The 15,940-nt window shown below is 57.8% G+C and overlaps 1 protein-coding gene across 2 annotated transcripts; it reads right to left on the reverse strand.

Moving 5' to 3' along the window:
- Positions 1 to 395: 395 nt before the first annotated feature.
- On the reverse strand, positions 396 to 14,229 carry MFNG (MFNG O-fucosylpeptide 3-beta-N-acetylglucosaminyltransferase). Of its 2 annotated transcripts, XM_040985789.1 has the most exons (8): positions 13,756 to 14,228; positions 9,079 to 9,127; positions 8,645 to 8,747; positions 8,373 to 8,526; positions 6,275 to 6,360; positions 4,579 to 4,744; positions 2,689 to 2,774; positions 396 to 1,240 (listed from the first exon to the last, which is right to left on the reverse strand). In XM_040985789.1, exons 1-8 carry the CDS (start codon positions 14,008 to 14,010, stop codon positions 1,174 to 1,176), a joined length of 966 nt encoding a protein of 321 aa, XP_040841723.1. In that variant the 5' UTR covers positions 14,011 to 14,228; the 3' UTR covers positions 396 to 1,173. The 2 variants fall into 2 exon arrangements, with proteins under 2 accessions (XP_040841723.1, XP_040841729.1); XM_040985795.1 differs by lacking the exon at positions 9,079 to 9,127 and having other exon boundaries at positions 8,645 to 8,750; positions 13,752 to 14,229.
- Between the last annotated feature and the right edge of the window lie 1,711 nt (positions 14,230 to 15,940).

A 15,940-nucleotide genomic window follows, 5' to 3' on the forward strand; every position in this document is an offset into this window, starting at 1 on the left:
GCCCTCAGCCCCTGAGACCCTCCACCTCCCCTGACGCTCCACGCACTCCAATCCAGGCCTGTGGGGGGACAGACACGACAGGGAGAGGCTCCCAGTGCCAGTGGCTCATGGCGCACACTCTCTCACACGTGCAGGCAATCACATATACAAACGCGTGACACACACACACACACATCCTTATGCTCAGACATGTGCTGATGGGTGCACCACGCACACATGCTCACGCACACTCACAGCCACTGTTGGTTGAGCGGTCCCTTCTGTGCCAGGCACCAGGCTGTACCACTTCCAAACCTGCCATTCCAGCAACCTCAAGTGGCCACCATCACTTCTGAGACACTGACGTCACAGACCCTGCCCTAGCCAGGAACGCAGCAGAAAACTGACCCCAACCATACTTGAACAAATCAGGATTTAATTTTCTTTGCAGAATCTGATGGTAGAGGGGACAGCAGCACATGACTGTCTTGGTCTTTCCTTCACTGTAACAAGATGGCTGACTCTGATCCAGCCATCATGCACACACACTTGCAGTAAGCAGACAGGGTCTGGGGCTACAAAACCTTTCCCCCCAAAACCTCCCCACGGGCTTTGCTTTTTTCCTGAGGACTAGAGCTAGGTTGCATGGCAGCCTCCAACATCTAGGGAGGCTAGGAAAGCGAATGAGAGGACCATCCCCATGGGCAAGTCCCATGAGGACCCCTCACCTGGGGGTGGGCATGCTCCCAAACATCAGGGAGCTCTGAGCGCCTCAGACCTAGCCCCCCACGGCTGTGACTCCTCCTGGGTGTTCTCTGTGATTGAATATGGCCAAGGGATCCACTCAGAGCCCCACATCACCAAATGAAGGGGCACACTCCTAAGCCCAGCTGCAGAGACCCTGACCTTGTCAATTCAGGCATCCAGGGCCCTCGTGAGCAAGCTCCAGAGTCTCTCTTGTCTTCAGCTGGTCCCTTGGTTCCGGGCTTGCCACCCAGAGGCCCTGCTACAGACAGCTTCCTCCCTCAGGGTCCTTGTGTGCAGTGGGAGGTAAGCGCCAGTCAGAAGGTTAGGCCAGCTCAGCCCATCCTAGCCCAGCCTAGCCTAGCCTAGCCCAGCCCAGCTCAGCTCAGCCCAGCTCAGTCCAGCCCAACCTAGCCTAACCTAGCCCAGACCCGCCTGGCGGTTCAGGATTCACGGGACAGTCAACTGCGGACACCAGGGTGTCTCTGGGTACAGGAGGCAGTGCAGAGAGCGAAACCTGCAAAGAGAGCAGAAATGGACAAGGCAGTCACTGTCACCTCAGGTCACTGTCGCCTCGGCCCTGGTCCCACCTCATGAAATGTTGGGCAGCATCCCCACCCTCATAAGGAGCAAAAATGGCTTTGGATGTCGCCAATTATCCCTGGTTGAGAGACCCTAGAAAGCCAGAGCTGCCATGGTGAGTTCGGGCAAATCTGGGCCAGACCATCAGACCACATGCAGATCTGGGCCTCCACTCCACCCTGGGCCTGTGAGACTTTCAGGAAACCTCTACCACTTCCCAATGTCCTTAGGAAATAGAGCCCAGGCTTACCCACTTCCCTCTGCAAAATAGCTCACCCCCAAAGACGATAGCTCTGTTCATCCCAGCATTTAAATTTGATTTACTGTTTTGAACCAAACTCTGAGTCTATGTGCCATCCATGTAACATCCAGAGAGCCAGCCACCTCCCTAGCTCAATATGGCACTGCATTCTGGCTTCAACCTGGTCCCTGCCCCTGGACCTTAACAGGTGCTGTCCCCACTGCCTGCAGTCCATCTGTCTCCCCTAGATCACTGCTATTCCTCCCTCCATCCATGTCACATCCTCCGAGAAACCCTCCTGGCCGTCCTCACTCCCAGTCAACATTAGATACCTGCAGCAACAGCCCTCACTCATACACTGCCCTCCTCCCCAGCACAGACAGCATCTGCAACCCTGAGTCCCTGGGACTCCCTCCCCACTTCCTCACCCATCCCCTGGCTCTCCTGCCATAGTCGAGCCTATCTATGACAGGAATGGAAGGCAGAAAGGGGGAGGAGCTGCCTAGGCAGAAGGCCAGCGCCAGGAGGCACAGATGAGGAGAAGGGGCAACACCGAGCCCACTGCCCACAGAGGGGTACATGGCCCAGAGGAAGAGCTTCCTACAGCCAGTGGCATGCAAGCTGAAGCCAGCTGTTGCCTGGCAGAGGTGCAGGGGATGGGGCTGCACCACTGGGTCTCCCACGCCCATGAGCCTCCTCCATAAACCCAGGAGCATGGGCCCCCAGAGGTCAGCGGGGAGTACTGGGAGAGCCTGTTGTGGGCCAGGCTAGAAGGTGCCAGACAGTCCTCCCCGTGCCTGGAAAAGGGAGAACCCAAAGAGAAGCGGATGAAATCTCCACTCCCCCATTCCGCAGTTGCCTGGGCCTACACTGACAGAATCTAACCCACCCCATGCTCAGGGAAGATTTTTCTGGCTGCTGGGGTCTCCTAAAGGGTCCCAAATAGGAAGATAGAGGCTCGGATGTGGCAAGGCACCTCCTTGAAGTCACACAGCTGAGCCAGGGACAGAGAAGGGACTGAAATCCATCCTAGCTGTGTGAGCCAGTCACCAGGGCCCATCCACCCTTCTCCCTGCCCAGTTCTCTCGTCTTGGGTGGCCTGCACTAGAGCCCCACCCCTTCCACCCTGCCCCCAGGCTCACCTGGACGGATCCTCCTCCGGGGAGAAGGGGCCCTGTAGCTTAATGACATTGAGCTTCCCCTCAAAGACGCCATAGCTGAGGGTGACCTGGGCAGAGAGGCACAGAGCAATGAGTAGCAGCGGTGTCTTCCTGAGGACCCCCCGCTCCAATACAGTGGTAAAGAAGCCACACTGGACCATGGCGAGGCAGAAAACCTGCCTAGGCACCTGCAATTCTACCACAGGTGGCAGGCGCTTCACAGGGGACCCTGTCACGCCCACAGGGGCTTGACAGTGAAGGGCATGGACACTTCCACGTCCCACTGGCTGCCGTGACCTCTCAGTTCACCAAGGAGGCTACATGCTCGCACTCATCCTGCAAACTTTTAAAACTTTCAGGGGAAAGCTGAACTAGAACTGGGGCTTTTCCAAGATTCACTGGGGAGCCCACAGGGCACCCCACACCAGGATCTCCACTGCCCTAGGCAATGAGGTCATGGATAAGGTCAGCTGAAAGGTGGCTGAGCACAGGAGACCGTGGGTTCAGAGAACAAAGGGTTATCCTGCCACCGGCATGCCACCAACATCCCTTAGGAATGCTAGTTTGAGTCTTGCCTGTTTCACTTCTGATCCAACTCCTTGCCAGTGTGCCTGGAAAAGCAACAGAGGATGGCCCAAGCCCTGTACCCGTGGGGGAGACCCAGATGCAGTTCTAGGCTCCTGGCTTCAGTATGGTCCAGCCCTGGCCATCCGCAGCTACTAAGGGAGTAACCATTGGATGTCAAGACTCTCCCTCTCTCTTTCATTCCCCTCTCTTCATAGCAACTGTGTGCTCAAGGATCAGTTGTCCGGTCTGTAGAATGGGGACAGTGTTAGCCCTCAGCACCCACATTGCAGCATCCATGGATTTAATCAACTGGAAGTCAAACCCAACTGGAAAAAAACAGTGTCAAGTACCGAATACATGCAAACTTCAGCCTGGACTCTATCAGTGCAACAACTACGAACACAGCAATGACCTTGTACCAGGTCTACTAAGTGATCAAGACACGACCAAGCACAGGCAAAGAAGTGGGCCAGGTCTCTGCAGACACAGGTTGGTATCAGAGACCTGGGCACGGGGGACTCCAGTAGCCCCAAGTCAGTCTTGTATAAGCTAGAACATTCTAGAATGCAGCTGTCCAGCGTGGTTCCTGGCACAACGGGGGCTCTGGAAACCCTAGCTGCCTGGATGACCAGCTTTGGGAGCTGCCTAGGGACCAGCTGCCTAGGGAGCTGCTGTCACCTGTACCCCCAAATGGTCTGACAGAGGACCCCAGGAGGCCTTCCCAGCTGAAGGGCAGAGGCTGCCCTGCCAGGAGATGGGACAAGGTCACCATGACGCCTGAATGCCGCTCAGGAAACTCAGACTCCCTTGGGCCACCATAGCTGGGCTACAAGGAAAAGGAACACAGCAGACTGGGGTGGTGGCAGGGGGTGGGCACAATGGAGGGGCTTTAAGCAAGGTGACCCCACGAAGGGCCAGGCCAGGCTGGGAGAGGGACATGGAGGAAGAGAGACAGGGGTGGGAGGGCAAGGCCAGTGGACAGTTGAAGACGAGTTCTATCTCATCCGGATGGCATGCAGGAAATACACAGTCCTCTGATGCCAAGCCACGAGGTGGGGGATGAGGGGCCAGCAGGCAGAGGGCTGAGTGGCTCTGCGTCCCTGCCAGAGGCTTCAGATAACCAAGGGAGGCCTCAGTTTCCCTGTCCACAGGGTCTAGCCAGGCCCCATCACCTAGAGCCCCAGGTTGAGAGTAAATGCCAAGAGGGAAAGCAGAGGAGCCCCACGTTCCCTGAGCAGTACAGGGCAATGGAACAGGGGCACCTCCCCTCCCCCACTGCCATTGACCCAAACGCTGCTGGCTCACCTGTTTTGGGAGCTGCGTAGCCCCCAGCAGCTGCAGGGTCTCCAGGTGAGAGTGGAAGAGGGGGCTGGGCTGCAGGCGGACACCCAGCTTGCACTCAATGATGTAGCCCACCGTGCAGTCGTCGGGCAGCCGGATGAGAGCTGATGTGTCCACGAAGCGAGAGCCACTGGGGGACAGAGCAGTACAGTAGCCCTCGGCCCCAGCCAGGGCCAGCTGCCTCACAGAGGACCCTCCAGGAAGGGAGAGGCAGGTGGCTGACAGAGCCCAGCTCACCCCATCTCTGTTCCTGCCAACTCTAGCCCTCAGAGTAGTTATGGACCTGGGAAGGGGAAGCCTCAGTCTGCTCTTCCATGAAATGGGATAATAATGGTGATGCTTTTCCTCGGATGCCCAGCCCAGGGGCAGAGGGGAAACTTTTTCCTAAGATACAGGAAGGTGAGACAAAGCTGGGCAGGGCCGTGACATAGCGGGAAACCCTGGCTGTGCATGTGCACCGGCTGCAGGTCTGGGCCATGACAACGTGCCCCCACCACTGCAGTGTGAGCCCTGTCACCACCCCCCTCCAGGATCCCTCCCACCCAGGGCAGGGCAGAGCAGGGCAGGTGGGGGAGTGAGGGCGAAGGCAAAGCTCACAGGTGCTAAAGCTGACTCCAGCCACTGCATGATGTTGGAATTGCTTAACCCCTTAATTTCCTCGGTTCCTTCTCTCACCCTTGGGAGTTGTGAGACGCCCCCCAGTGAAGAAGGGCCGGGCTCGAAGTCAACCTTAAGGTCCAGGCAGTGGGTGTTTCTACTGAAAACAACAGCAGCCTGCCCAGGGAGGCTCCAAAAGCGCGGCCCCTGCATTTCCCAAACATTGTAACCCCCAACACTGAAGGCTCTGCCCCCACCCCTTTTAACCCTACTCATCTAGAAACTTCTAGGGTTGTCTCAGCTCCAATACCACCTCTTCCAGGAAGCCTTCCCTCCTGTCCCCCAACTAGGAGGCCTTCTCCTGTCCTCTGTATGCCCCTGCACTTGGCCTTTATCTCCCCTGTGGCACTGACCATTCAGAAGACAGCTATAAATGGGGCCCAACGTGGGCCTGGCACCATAGCCTAGTGGCTAAATCCTTGCCTTGCACCTGCCGGGATTCCCACAGAGGCTCCAGTTCATGTCCCAGTTGCTGCACTTCCCAATCAGCTCCCTGCTGGTGGACTGGGAAAGCAGTAGAAGATGACCCAAAGCCTTGGGACTCTGCACCCACATGGGAGACTCAGAAAAGTATCCTGGCTCCTGGCTTCCGACTGGCTCAGCTCAGGCCATTGCAGCCTCTTAGTGAGTGAACCAGCAGATGAAAGATCTTTCTCTGTATCTCCTTCTCTCTGTATATGCACCTTTCCAATAAAAAATAATAAAACATATCTTTAAAAAATGGGACCCAACACTTCCTGGGCTCCCACCAGGGGCCAATCCAGACATTTCCTTGGTGGACCCATACAACTGCACAGACTGAGGTTTCAGAGGTGACATATAGGCCCATGCACAGCCCCCCACCCCCAGGGCAGGTGGCAGGTGGCGGTGGCATGCTCCCCACCAGCTGTGCCACAGCTGAGTAAGAGTGGATCTCTTTGAGCTCATTGTTACATATTCCCACCCCTCTCCCAGTATCCCACACACCAACCCTGCTGCCCACCCCGGGGTGATCTCTGCTTACCCGGCCCACGGGGTCATCTTCAAAACCAATCTACGGTTGATGCAGAAGCCAGCGCCACCAGTGGCGAACCAGAACTGGACCAGCCTCTGCACAGAGGAGGGCCAAGGAGAGGTTGAGCCCAGGGTGGGGAGATCGGGGACACCCAGGCCACCCGTTTCCTCCCCCGCAAGCCAGCATGGCTTGATTTCACACCTTTCTTGAGTTTAGCTCCAGCCTGGTACCCATTCTAGGGTCCAGAAGGGTGAGGTCTCTGATCAGTCCCAGACTCTTGGATTCTGGCAAAGGGAACATGTGGCATCCTATTCCCTCAGCCCTGAGAAGTATCTCTGGCTCACTCCAGCAGAGCTGAGGGGCAGCCAACACAGCCCCTACTCCTCTGAGTTCAGAGGCAAGGCAAGTGCCTGGGAAATGAGAGATCACAAGGCCACACCCCTTGATCCAGTGATTGGCCCAGCCATAAGCTCAAGATTCAGGCCAGCCAATCAGAGTCCTTCCCTGAGCAACAGCAAGGAGCAGGTGTTCTCTCCAAGGATCACCCAACTGTAAATGCTGTAGTCCTTAGGCCACCTCCACCAGGCTACCACCACCAGTTTCCCCACCGCCATCTTCTGGGACTAAGACAGCTGTCCCACCAAAGGAGAGGAGGGGGTCTTTCCTAGAGCAAAGAGAAGACAGACATGTCTGGGACCCCTTGGCATCTCCATCACAGGAATGATACCATTCTGGGCTTTCTGCCCCACCCACCATCGCAGCAGCCCAGGCCACTCCCACCTCCACAGTGAGGAGCCGTGAATCCACCTAACCATTTCTCCGAGGCTGCTGGGAAACCAGCACCTTCCTACAAGCTGCCCATCCCTTAATCCAACAAGTCCCCCAGGATTAAGTTCCCCCAAGCATACAGCTGGTACCAAATGGATGCATATTGCATCATGAGTCTGAGCTCTCTGCCACAGTGCAGAGCCAGCCCTGGGGGTGCCACGTGCTCCACTGCACCACTGTGGGCCTCGGAGGAAGCCTTGTCTCTGCCTCAGAGCCACCACCTGTGAGTACATTGCTGCACTCTCTAAGATACCTGTCTAGGTCTGTCGCAAACCCGACCCTTTCCAAGGACTTGTAAAAGACTTCATTGCATCCTTTCTACCAGGCTCTCAGCCACCCTATCAGTAGGGCCTGGGATCACCTATTTTACAGATAAGCAAACTGAGGCACAGACCAGGTGACTTGGGCAAAAGTTACAAAGCCAGGGAGCCAGGTTCCCAAATGGAGCTCTCAACCCCTATAGCAAAGTGTTAAGGCCAGCTGCATGGCCGGGGTGTCGCCAGCTCACCCGGCCCAGCTCACAAGGGTTTAATTAGCGTTCACAAACAGCCGAGGAGCTTGCCGGTAATTAAGGCGGCATGCTTTCTGCTCCAGGTTTCTCTAGTGAAGCAGATGGCGAGCCGGGCAGGGGGAGCAAGCCCCACAGTGTGCCCGGTGCCCTCTCAGGTACTGCCTACAGAGGAATCACCTTCTCACCTGCCTTTTCCCTGGGGCCAGAGGAAGCCCAGGGCCCTGGGCCACTACCCCCATGCCACCTGACGTCTGGTGAGTCCTGGGAACAGACGGAGACCTATTTAGGACATACCTACACTAAATATTGCTGCACTGTTTACCTGGGGAAAATGTAACTAACTTTCTGTTCATCTGTTTTCTAAATGTGGCAACTTTAATCAGTGCCCAGCGGGGTGTGGAGTTGAATCCAGGGTTGGGCTCTGTGCTGCAGCAGGTGCCAGCCAGGGGAGAGGAGCATGACCTCTGGGGGAGGAGGGACAAAGCCGGGTTGTTCTGAGGCTCAGAGTTGCTCAAGGTATCAGCTGGCCCAGCTCATGGCCAGGTCACTAGTGCACTGCGAGGCAATACTGAGGCCCTCGTGTGTGTCCATCTCTGGGCTTCCTCGCCCAGGTTATTTCAGCGTCTCCTTTGCACAGTAAGGGCAGATGGAGGGCAAAGATGCACAGAACCTATCCCTGCCCCTGCACCACCCATCACCACACCACACCATGTCACATCACACCCCATGCCTGCAGCCAATGAGTGAAGGAGGCAGGCGGGCACCCACCGAGCGGTTGTGCGGCTGCGGCTCGGAGGCGCGGATGGGCCGGTTGAGGCTGGGCCGTCCCACATAGACATCACGGGTCTGCGGGAAAGTGCTCAGCAGCCGCAGCAGTGCCCTTGGGTTGACATAGTTGTCGTCATCCACGTGGCAGAACCACCTGTGGGGATGGGGGAGGATACCAGTGAGTCAGGGGCAGGGCACATTTAGCCCAATCCTCACACGGGGCCGAGGCCACACCTCCTCCACCCCACCCCCTGCAGACCCAGGAAAGGCACCTGCGACTACTGGCCACAAAGGCGTCCAGCTCAGCAGCCATCTTGCAGGACAGGGCTGGGTGGCTGTGCTCGGCGGAGCAGTTGGTGACCACAAGGTGGGAGCCTGGACAAATGAAGAGTGGTCAGGGGTCTGCCCAGCTCCTCCCCGCAGCCCTAAACCTGGGCAGGTGCTGGGTGTAGACAGCACACATGGGCCCATCACTCCCATTTCCCACCAGGCAAGATGGAGGCCCAGAGAGGACAGACATGCCCAGGAACACAGCTCTGAGCTGGAGCCAGGTCCGTCCACACGAACTTTCCCGGGGAGCGGATGCTGCCCCTCCAAGTCAGGACAGCTGTATTTCCTAGGAACCCCCAGGCTAGGGCAGAGCCACCCCAACCCTCCCTGGGGAAATGCCAAGGGGTTCCCACCCAAGCCAGGGGTCCCAAGTTACCCAGTCTCTCCCGGAGGCCTTCATCTGGACTGTCGGTGAAGACAAATGTCTGGGAAGGAGAAGGAGAGGTCAAGGGCAGCCCCAGGTCAATGCACAGCCCACCCTGACCAAGCCCCAGGCAGGCCACCTGTACAGGTGGACACATACTGTCACCTGCTGACCTCCGGGGACAGACATACACACACCTCTCCTGGCCATCGGCTCCTTGAGGACATACACACACAACCTCACGTTCAGGATGTGCACCTGCCCAGCCTCACACATGCATCACCTTCTTCACAGAGCACCCATGGCAGAGCCACACCCTCTTCTAGCCGACACAAGATCATAGGTGCCCTTAGCCTCTCCAGGATCACTGAACGAAGCTCCACCCACCACTAGGCTGAGGCTCCACCCACCACTAGGCTGAGGCTCCACCCACCACCAGGCTGAGGCTCCACCCACCACTGGGACCTGTCCTCACCCACATCTGGCTCATGGCCCCACTTAAGCAGCACACAGCGTTTGTGGCCACACAAACCCTGGACAATACCCATGCCCAAAGCATCTCAGCCCAGACCAGACACACAGCCCCCAGCAGGTGCTTTTACACACCTGCTTCCCAACAGCCCTAGTGGGATGGGAGGCATGATACGTCCCCTTGATGGATGACAAAAGTGAGGCAAAGGGTTCAGCTCGGTAGCCTAGTGGCTAAAGGCCTAGCCTTGCACATGCCAGGTGGGTGCTGGTTCATGTTCTGGCAGACCCTGCTTCCCATCCAGCTCCCTATTTTTGTTCCAGGAAAGTAGTCAAGGATGGCTCAAAACCTTGGGACCCTGCACCCATGTGGGAGACCCAGAAGAGGATCCTGGCTCCTGGCTTTGGATCAGCACAGCTCTGCCATTACAGCCACTTTGAGGAGTGAATCAATGGATAGAATATTTTCCTGTCTTATTCTCCTTCTCTCTGTATATATCTGCCTCTCCAATATAAATAAATATTAAAAATAATAATAATAAAAGTGAGGCAACGTCACAGACCAAGGTCCCAAAGTCAGCAAGTACAGGACTGGATTCCACTCTCGGACTGTGGCCATTCACTCTGCACACCAAGGGAGGGGAGCGTCTAGCCACCGAAGGCTTAGGACATCACAAGGGCTGCTTTTGCAAAGGCCTCTGGTCCACTAGGTGAGCTTCCCTGACCCTGAAGTGGCTCCACCCAGAATCTGGGACAGCTATGGGCCTCATCTAACTGATGCCCAAAGGAAAGCATCTCACGGATTCAAAGCTCCTCAGCTTGAGCTATTCACACACACACACACACACACACACACACACACACAATGTGGCTGGTCCCCATCCTTCCTCCCAGCTCAGAGCTTCCAGGTGCAGTGTCCCAATCTGCTCAACCAGAAATGGGTCATTCAGGTCAGAACAGTCCCCCATTCATGAGCCTCAGCCCACCCATCTGTAAAATAGGGGTTCTTGGTCACCATGGGAGTCAGATTATGTGGATGATGCAGCCAGGGACACTCAGGAGAGGGGACCCAGAGGCCAGGAGCCAGGTCTGGGCACTGCAAGTGGCAGAGAGAGCTGGGACCGTTTCCCAAGGCTCATGGTCCTGGCCCATCTCAGCAGGTGTTTGCTGGAGTCAGCCTTTTTCTCTCAATCCGTCTGCCTGTCCAGACCGGAAGCAGAGGCCTCAGAGATCACCCCACTGCCCCAGATGTACAGTGCGTGGCTCCCTCCTGCCCCACCTCCTCAGCTGACAGAAGGTACAACCTGTCTCATTGCCTCCTGCCCCTCCTGGGCTGCCCTAAGCCCACAGTTCTTTCAGTACAGCAAACATGCCACATTCACACCCCTCACTGTGCCTCCTCCCAGCCTCCAATTCGCACTCAATGCAGGTATCACCTCTTCCAGGAAGCCTCCCCTAGTACCCCTTCCACTACATCAGGGGCCTCTCCCACACGGTCCTCAGCCCCCGTCCTTCCGGTGGTTCCAGCAACCATAGGGTTTGAAAACTGACTCTGCCCACCCCATGTCTTCCACCAGGTGACAGCAGCTTGGAGGCCACAGGCCTGGTCCCATCCATCTCCTTGCCCTGCTCAGGGAGACCAAAGCAGGATCTGCCTGCTGAGCCCTTGGCTGCTCCAAGCATCACCTGTAACTCAGGGTGCTGGCCCAGCGTCTTTGCCTCCGCCACACTCACTCCTTCAGCCACGCTACCTACAGGAAGCTGGCCACTCACCTGTGCACCTGCCCTGCCTTCCCCACCCCTCCTTGCTCTGAGCTGCTAAATGCTCAGCAGCCGTGACCCCACGTTCTCAGCCCCCTCCCTGTCCAGCCAAATCCAAGTACCCGAGATCCATCCACTTGCTCCATCCATGGCCAACCTGGGCCTGCCTCCTTATCATTTGGTTGCAAGTGCCTCTTTCCTGGCCTCCTGCTCTGACCCACCCCACCACAGCTCTGCCCCCAGTCAGTCTGAATTCAACACAGCCCTCAAACAGCCTCTCTTGGGATGGGAACCTGAGCCAAACGGGTTCAGGAACATCTGCAGATGAGGAACCAGGAAAGCTGAATAAATGGAAGGACAGGGAAGTCAAGGGGGGACCACCTGGGGGCAGGGCTAGCGATTCCAGGCCCAGTAAATGCCAAGGTTGGCATACAGCACTAAGCAAAATGCCAGCAGAACCTTGAGGACTGCACTGGGGTTGTGTCAGGGCAGGGGTGGGGGCGGGGACCCTGGTGCAAACAAAGGCACCAGCAGCCTGCTAGAGAAAGGAGGGGTGCCGGGGACCATCTGTGCAGAGGAAGGGCTGTGAGGCCACCCCCCTTCCCCACCCACCCAACAGAGAGAAAAGGCGCCCCCTGGGCACAAAACACACAGAACACACCCCCTCTCCCGCCCACCCCTCTACCAGGCACAAAGGCTGCACGGGAGTCCTGGCCGCTGCCCCGCTGCAGGCCCACCTGCCACCCCACACACACACACTCACTAGCAGGGAGCAGTCCCTAGTTAACCAGCCCAGCCCACTTGCTCCCTGACCTGGGCAGATGGAGAAAAGCAAGGGCCGAAACAGGAAGGTCTGAGGGCACAGAGCAAGGAGCCCAAATTGCTGGGTGAGGAGTCTTCCTATATGTCCACCCCTCCCACCTACCAGCCCCCTTCCTTCCTTCCACTTCTAGACACAGCCCCTTGCTGGGGAGCCCAGTGGAGGCTCCAGCCTGGGAAATGGGAACCAGCAACAGCCACATGCACACGTCGGGTTTGTGACAAGAGCTGAACCCCAGAGAGAAACATGTTTGATAGCAGCCTTTGCCCGCCAACCAGCAGCTGCCCAATCAGCCTCTGTCCCTGAGCTCAGGACCCATCAGGGCATGCCTGCTGGCCTCTCTTGGTCAGCCTGACAACACCCAGCTGCCCAGACAAGAGGCCTAAGAACATTTCTGGGCACTGGTGACCCCGGGGGCAGGGAAGAATTAGGCTCTGCCACCACCCTGGCCTGGAACAGTGTGTGTCCACCCTCCAGGCCTCAGTTTCCCCATCCAGAACAAGGGTACCCCACCATCACCACTGCAATCAAAGCACAACAGGAAAGGGCCAGCGGCCACGTGAGACCATCTCCCGCCGCGTGTGCAGACACGGCGCCATAAACAGGAAGCCTGTGGGGAAGGCCCGCCCGGGCAGTTTCCGCGGCAGGAGTTGGGGGTGGGCAGTGGGTAGGATCTCTCCAAGATGAGAAGCTGTGTGAGGCCCAGAGGGTTGGGGGCCTAGCTTGGAGAGGATCCTTCCTGGGTGTCAACCTCTTCCCTTGGGGAGGGGAACCCTTCCAGGCATCACTTCCACACACCCCAGGACTCGGTGACTTCCTCCCCAGCAGTTAGCTGCCCAAGTGGGGGCAGAAGTGGGCTGGAGGCCTGTGTGCCACTCCCATGGAGATAGGCCCCAACACCCCCAAAGCGCTGACTCTTTAGGGAGGCTCGGGGTGGGGGCTGCAGGCCAGAAAGGGGGAAGGACTAGAAGAGGCTGGGCTCCTGGATGACAGAAGCTGGGCACTCGTGTCCCTGCCGTGGGCCTCCTACAGTGACCCCCACCTGACACACATGTGCACACACACAGAGCCGCCAGGCCCAGCAGGTTCCACCCCAACCTCCCACAGCCCCCTGGCTCCCTCCCTCAGCCCCTGAGGAAGTGAGTAGAGGAAGCAAGATGCCAGTCCCCTTGGCACGCCCTGGTAGCAGCGTTCTGCAGCTGGGCCGGTTAGGAAACCCAAGGGGATGTGTTCCTTATCCCCTCAGCAGGCCCCACCTCACTCTATGGGCAGGGACAGCTTGGCCCTGAGAGCACATTCGAGGCAGAGCCTGGCTGGGGCCTCCACCCCAGTTGTCCAGTAGCCACCATTGCCCCCTCCACCCTCTGCCGAACTGGAAGCAAAGGGATCCCCACTGTACCGGCCAGGGAAGACAGGGACCCCAGGAGGGAGCTAAAAGCCCGTGACTGGGATCCGGCCTGAGTCGCAAAAGAGAGAGGAGACAGAGCTGCCTTGATGTGTTCCTGACGTGAGCAGATTTGAGCTCCGGTTGCACCAGCAAAGGGTACAGCAGCCGGGGACCCCAGCCCCGAAGAGCGAGAAGAGCGAGCTCTGTGAATCCCAACAGCCAGAGACCACTCCCAGAGCTGCCCGTCTTTCACCTGTTGCCTGGTCCTGGAGACCCACGTGTCCAGCAGTAGCTCCAGGCGTGAGCGATGGAAGGCCTGGGTAGTCTTCACTGCGATGAACACATCACGCAGCTGAAGATCAGAGGTTCCAGAGCTTGGTGCGCTCAGCCTGAGGGTCTCCCGTCCCTCCTGAGGAGACAGATCAGAGCGGTACCGCAGGGTCAGGAGCCACGTACCCAGGAGAGTGAGGAGAGCTCCCACCAGGCCCCGGAGGAGCCGGCACTGCATGAAAGTGCCCCCAGAAAGTTCAGCTCCCCAAGCCCCACAACGGGAGCAGGAGGAAAGGCTGGTCAGGAGGGGGTCCCGGCAGAGGCCAAAACCTGGCAGGCATCGGGGACATCGGGGGCAGGCATTGGGCTGCCCAGGAGCCAGAACCGCGGCTGCCCAGGCTGAGCCATTGCAGCCGGCCGGCGGCGCACCACCTGCTCCCGCAGCCGCCAGCCTGCCCCACTGCCGGCTTGGGGGCGGCTGGCCCCGCCCCGGGCCTCAGCCCAAGGGGCGTGGCCAAACCAAAGGCGCTACAGAGGTGGCAGAAGGGGAGGCACCTGCTGAAAGGGCATTAGTGACAACAAACCCGGATGGGAGAGTCCCACCAGCCTGCCCCTCTGCCCCCTGCCCCTGGCCAGTGACCTGTCAGCTCAGCTCATACCACAGCGTGTTCTCAGCTTGCACTCATTCCTCTTCCTCCAGGATGCCCTTCCAGTCTCCTGTCATCCTCCCCACCTTCCCTCCACCAGACTGAACTTCCAGGCTTAGTTCATGGGTCCCTTCCTCCAAGAACCTTCCCTGATAGTGTCTGTCTGTCAACCTCTAGGGTTCCCACGGTAGTTTGCTCAGGTCATGCCTGGGTTACAACTGAGGTTGTGGGCCCAGGGACAGAGGGTGACCTCAAATGGTCCAGCTACTTAGATCCAGCCAGGTCCTCATCTGACCCACAGGCATCTCAGAGGCACCTGTCCAGCTGTAGCCTCCTCCATGCCCCCATCTTGCTGGGCAGCCTATAGAGCTGCCCTGCTCCCAGCCCAGTGGCCAGGCTTGGCCCTATTTTGCACAGTCAGTCACATTGCTCCCTCTCTGCTCAAAGCCCATCCTGGCTGCCATTTCCATCTGAAGGTAAGCCAGGAGTTGGCAGGTGCAGCTAGTTAACCCACCACCTGCGATGCCAGCATCCCATATAGAACACTGGCTTTTGTCCTGGCTGCTCCACTTCCAATCCAGCCCCTTGCTAACGTATCTGGGAAAGCAGTGGAGTATAGTCCAAGTTCCTGACCCACGTACAAGACCTGGAAGAAGCTCGGGGCTCCTGGCTCCAGCCGGGCCCAGTCCCAGCTATAGTGGCCATTTGGAGTGAGCCAGCAGATGGCGAGAAGACCCCAGTTGCCTCTGCTGCATACCCTTGTTCCCTCCACTCCAGACCACGGCGAGCTTCCAGCTGTTCCAGGCACCTGCTGTTCCCGCTTGGGCACCTGTTCTCTTATTTCTACACGTCACTCCTTTGCATCCTTTACACAGATGTCACCTGCTCCGTAAGATCCCCCCCCCCCGCCCAGCATCCTGTGCGTGTTATGTGTGTATTGTCTGTCTGCTTCCTGAGAGGCACAGAAGGGATCTGTCCTTTTTTCATTATAGAATACCAATGCCCAGGGCCCAGCACAGTGCCTGGCAGTTAGCAGCAGTAAACATTTGTTCATCAAACACAAGCAAGTGCAAAATGGCTGGTGGACTGGACAGCCCAGCTCTGCAGTGGGCAGCAAAGAGGAACCCCACTGCCAGAGTGTTACCCAGCTGTGGCAATCACAGGCTCTGTCCCATACACTGGGGTTCAGATCCTGCCCAGGCCCCTCCTGGCTGGCTGGCTGGCTCCAGGCAGGTCACTTTCCTAGTAAAATGGGGACCAAGCCATGCCTTGGGGACTCTTACAGGAGGGGCGAGTTTCCCCACCCACAAGACATGTCAGGAGCTGATTGCAACACCAGGCAAGCAATGCAGCAGATTCCTCGGCCAGGATGGCCTGCCTTGGTTGCTGAGCTAACCCTAAATCAGGCAGCATATGAGGCATCCTCAGGGACCGTTGCAGCCCACAGGATACAGCCTGTCCTGTACATCAACACCCATTTCCTACCACTCCCCACCAAGGCGGCCACACCACACCTATAGT

The sequence above is a fragment of the Ochotona curzoniae genome, unplaced genomic scaffold (assembly GCF_017591425.1).
Source record: "Ochotona curzoniae isolate NIBS_2020 unplaced genomic scaffold, NIBS_Ocur_1.0 contig_1014, whole genome shotgun sequence".
In the NCBI taxonomy this organism is placed as follows: Eukaryota; Metazoa; Chordata; class Mammalia; order Lagomorpha; family Ochotonidae; genus Ochotona; species Ochotona curzoniae.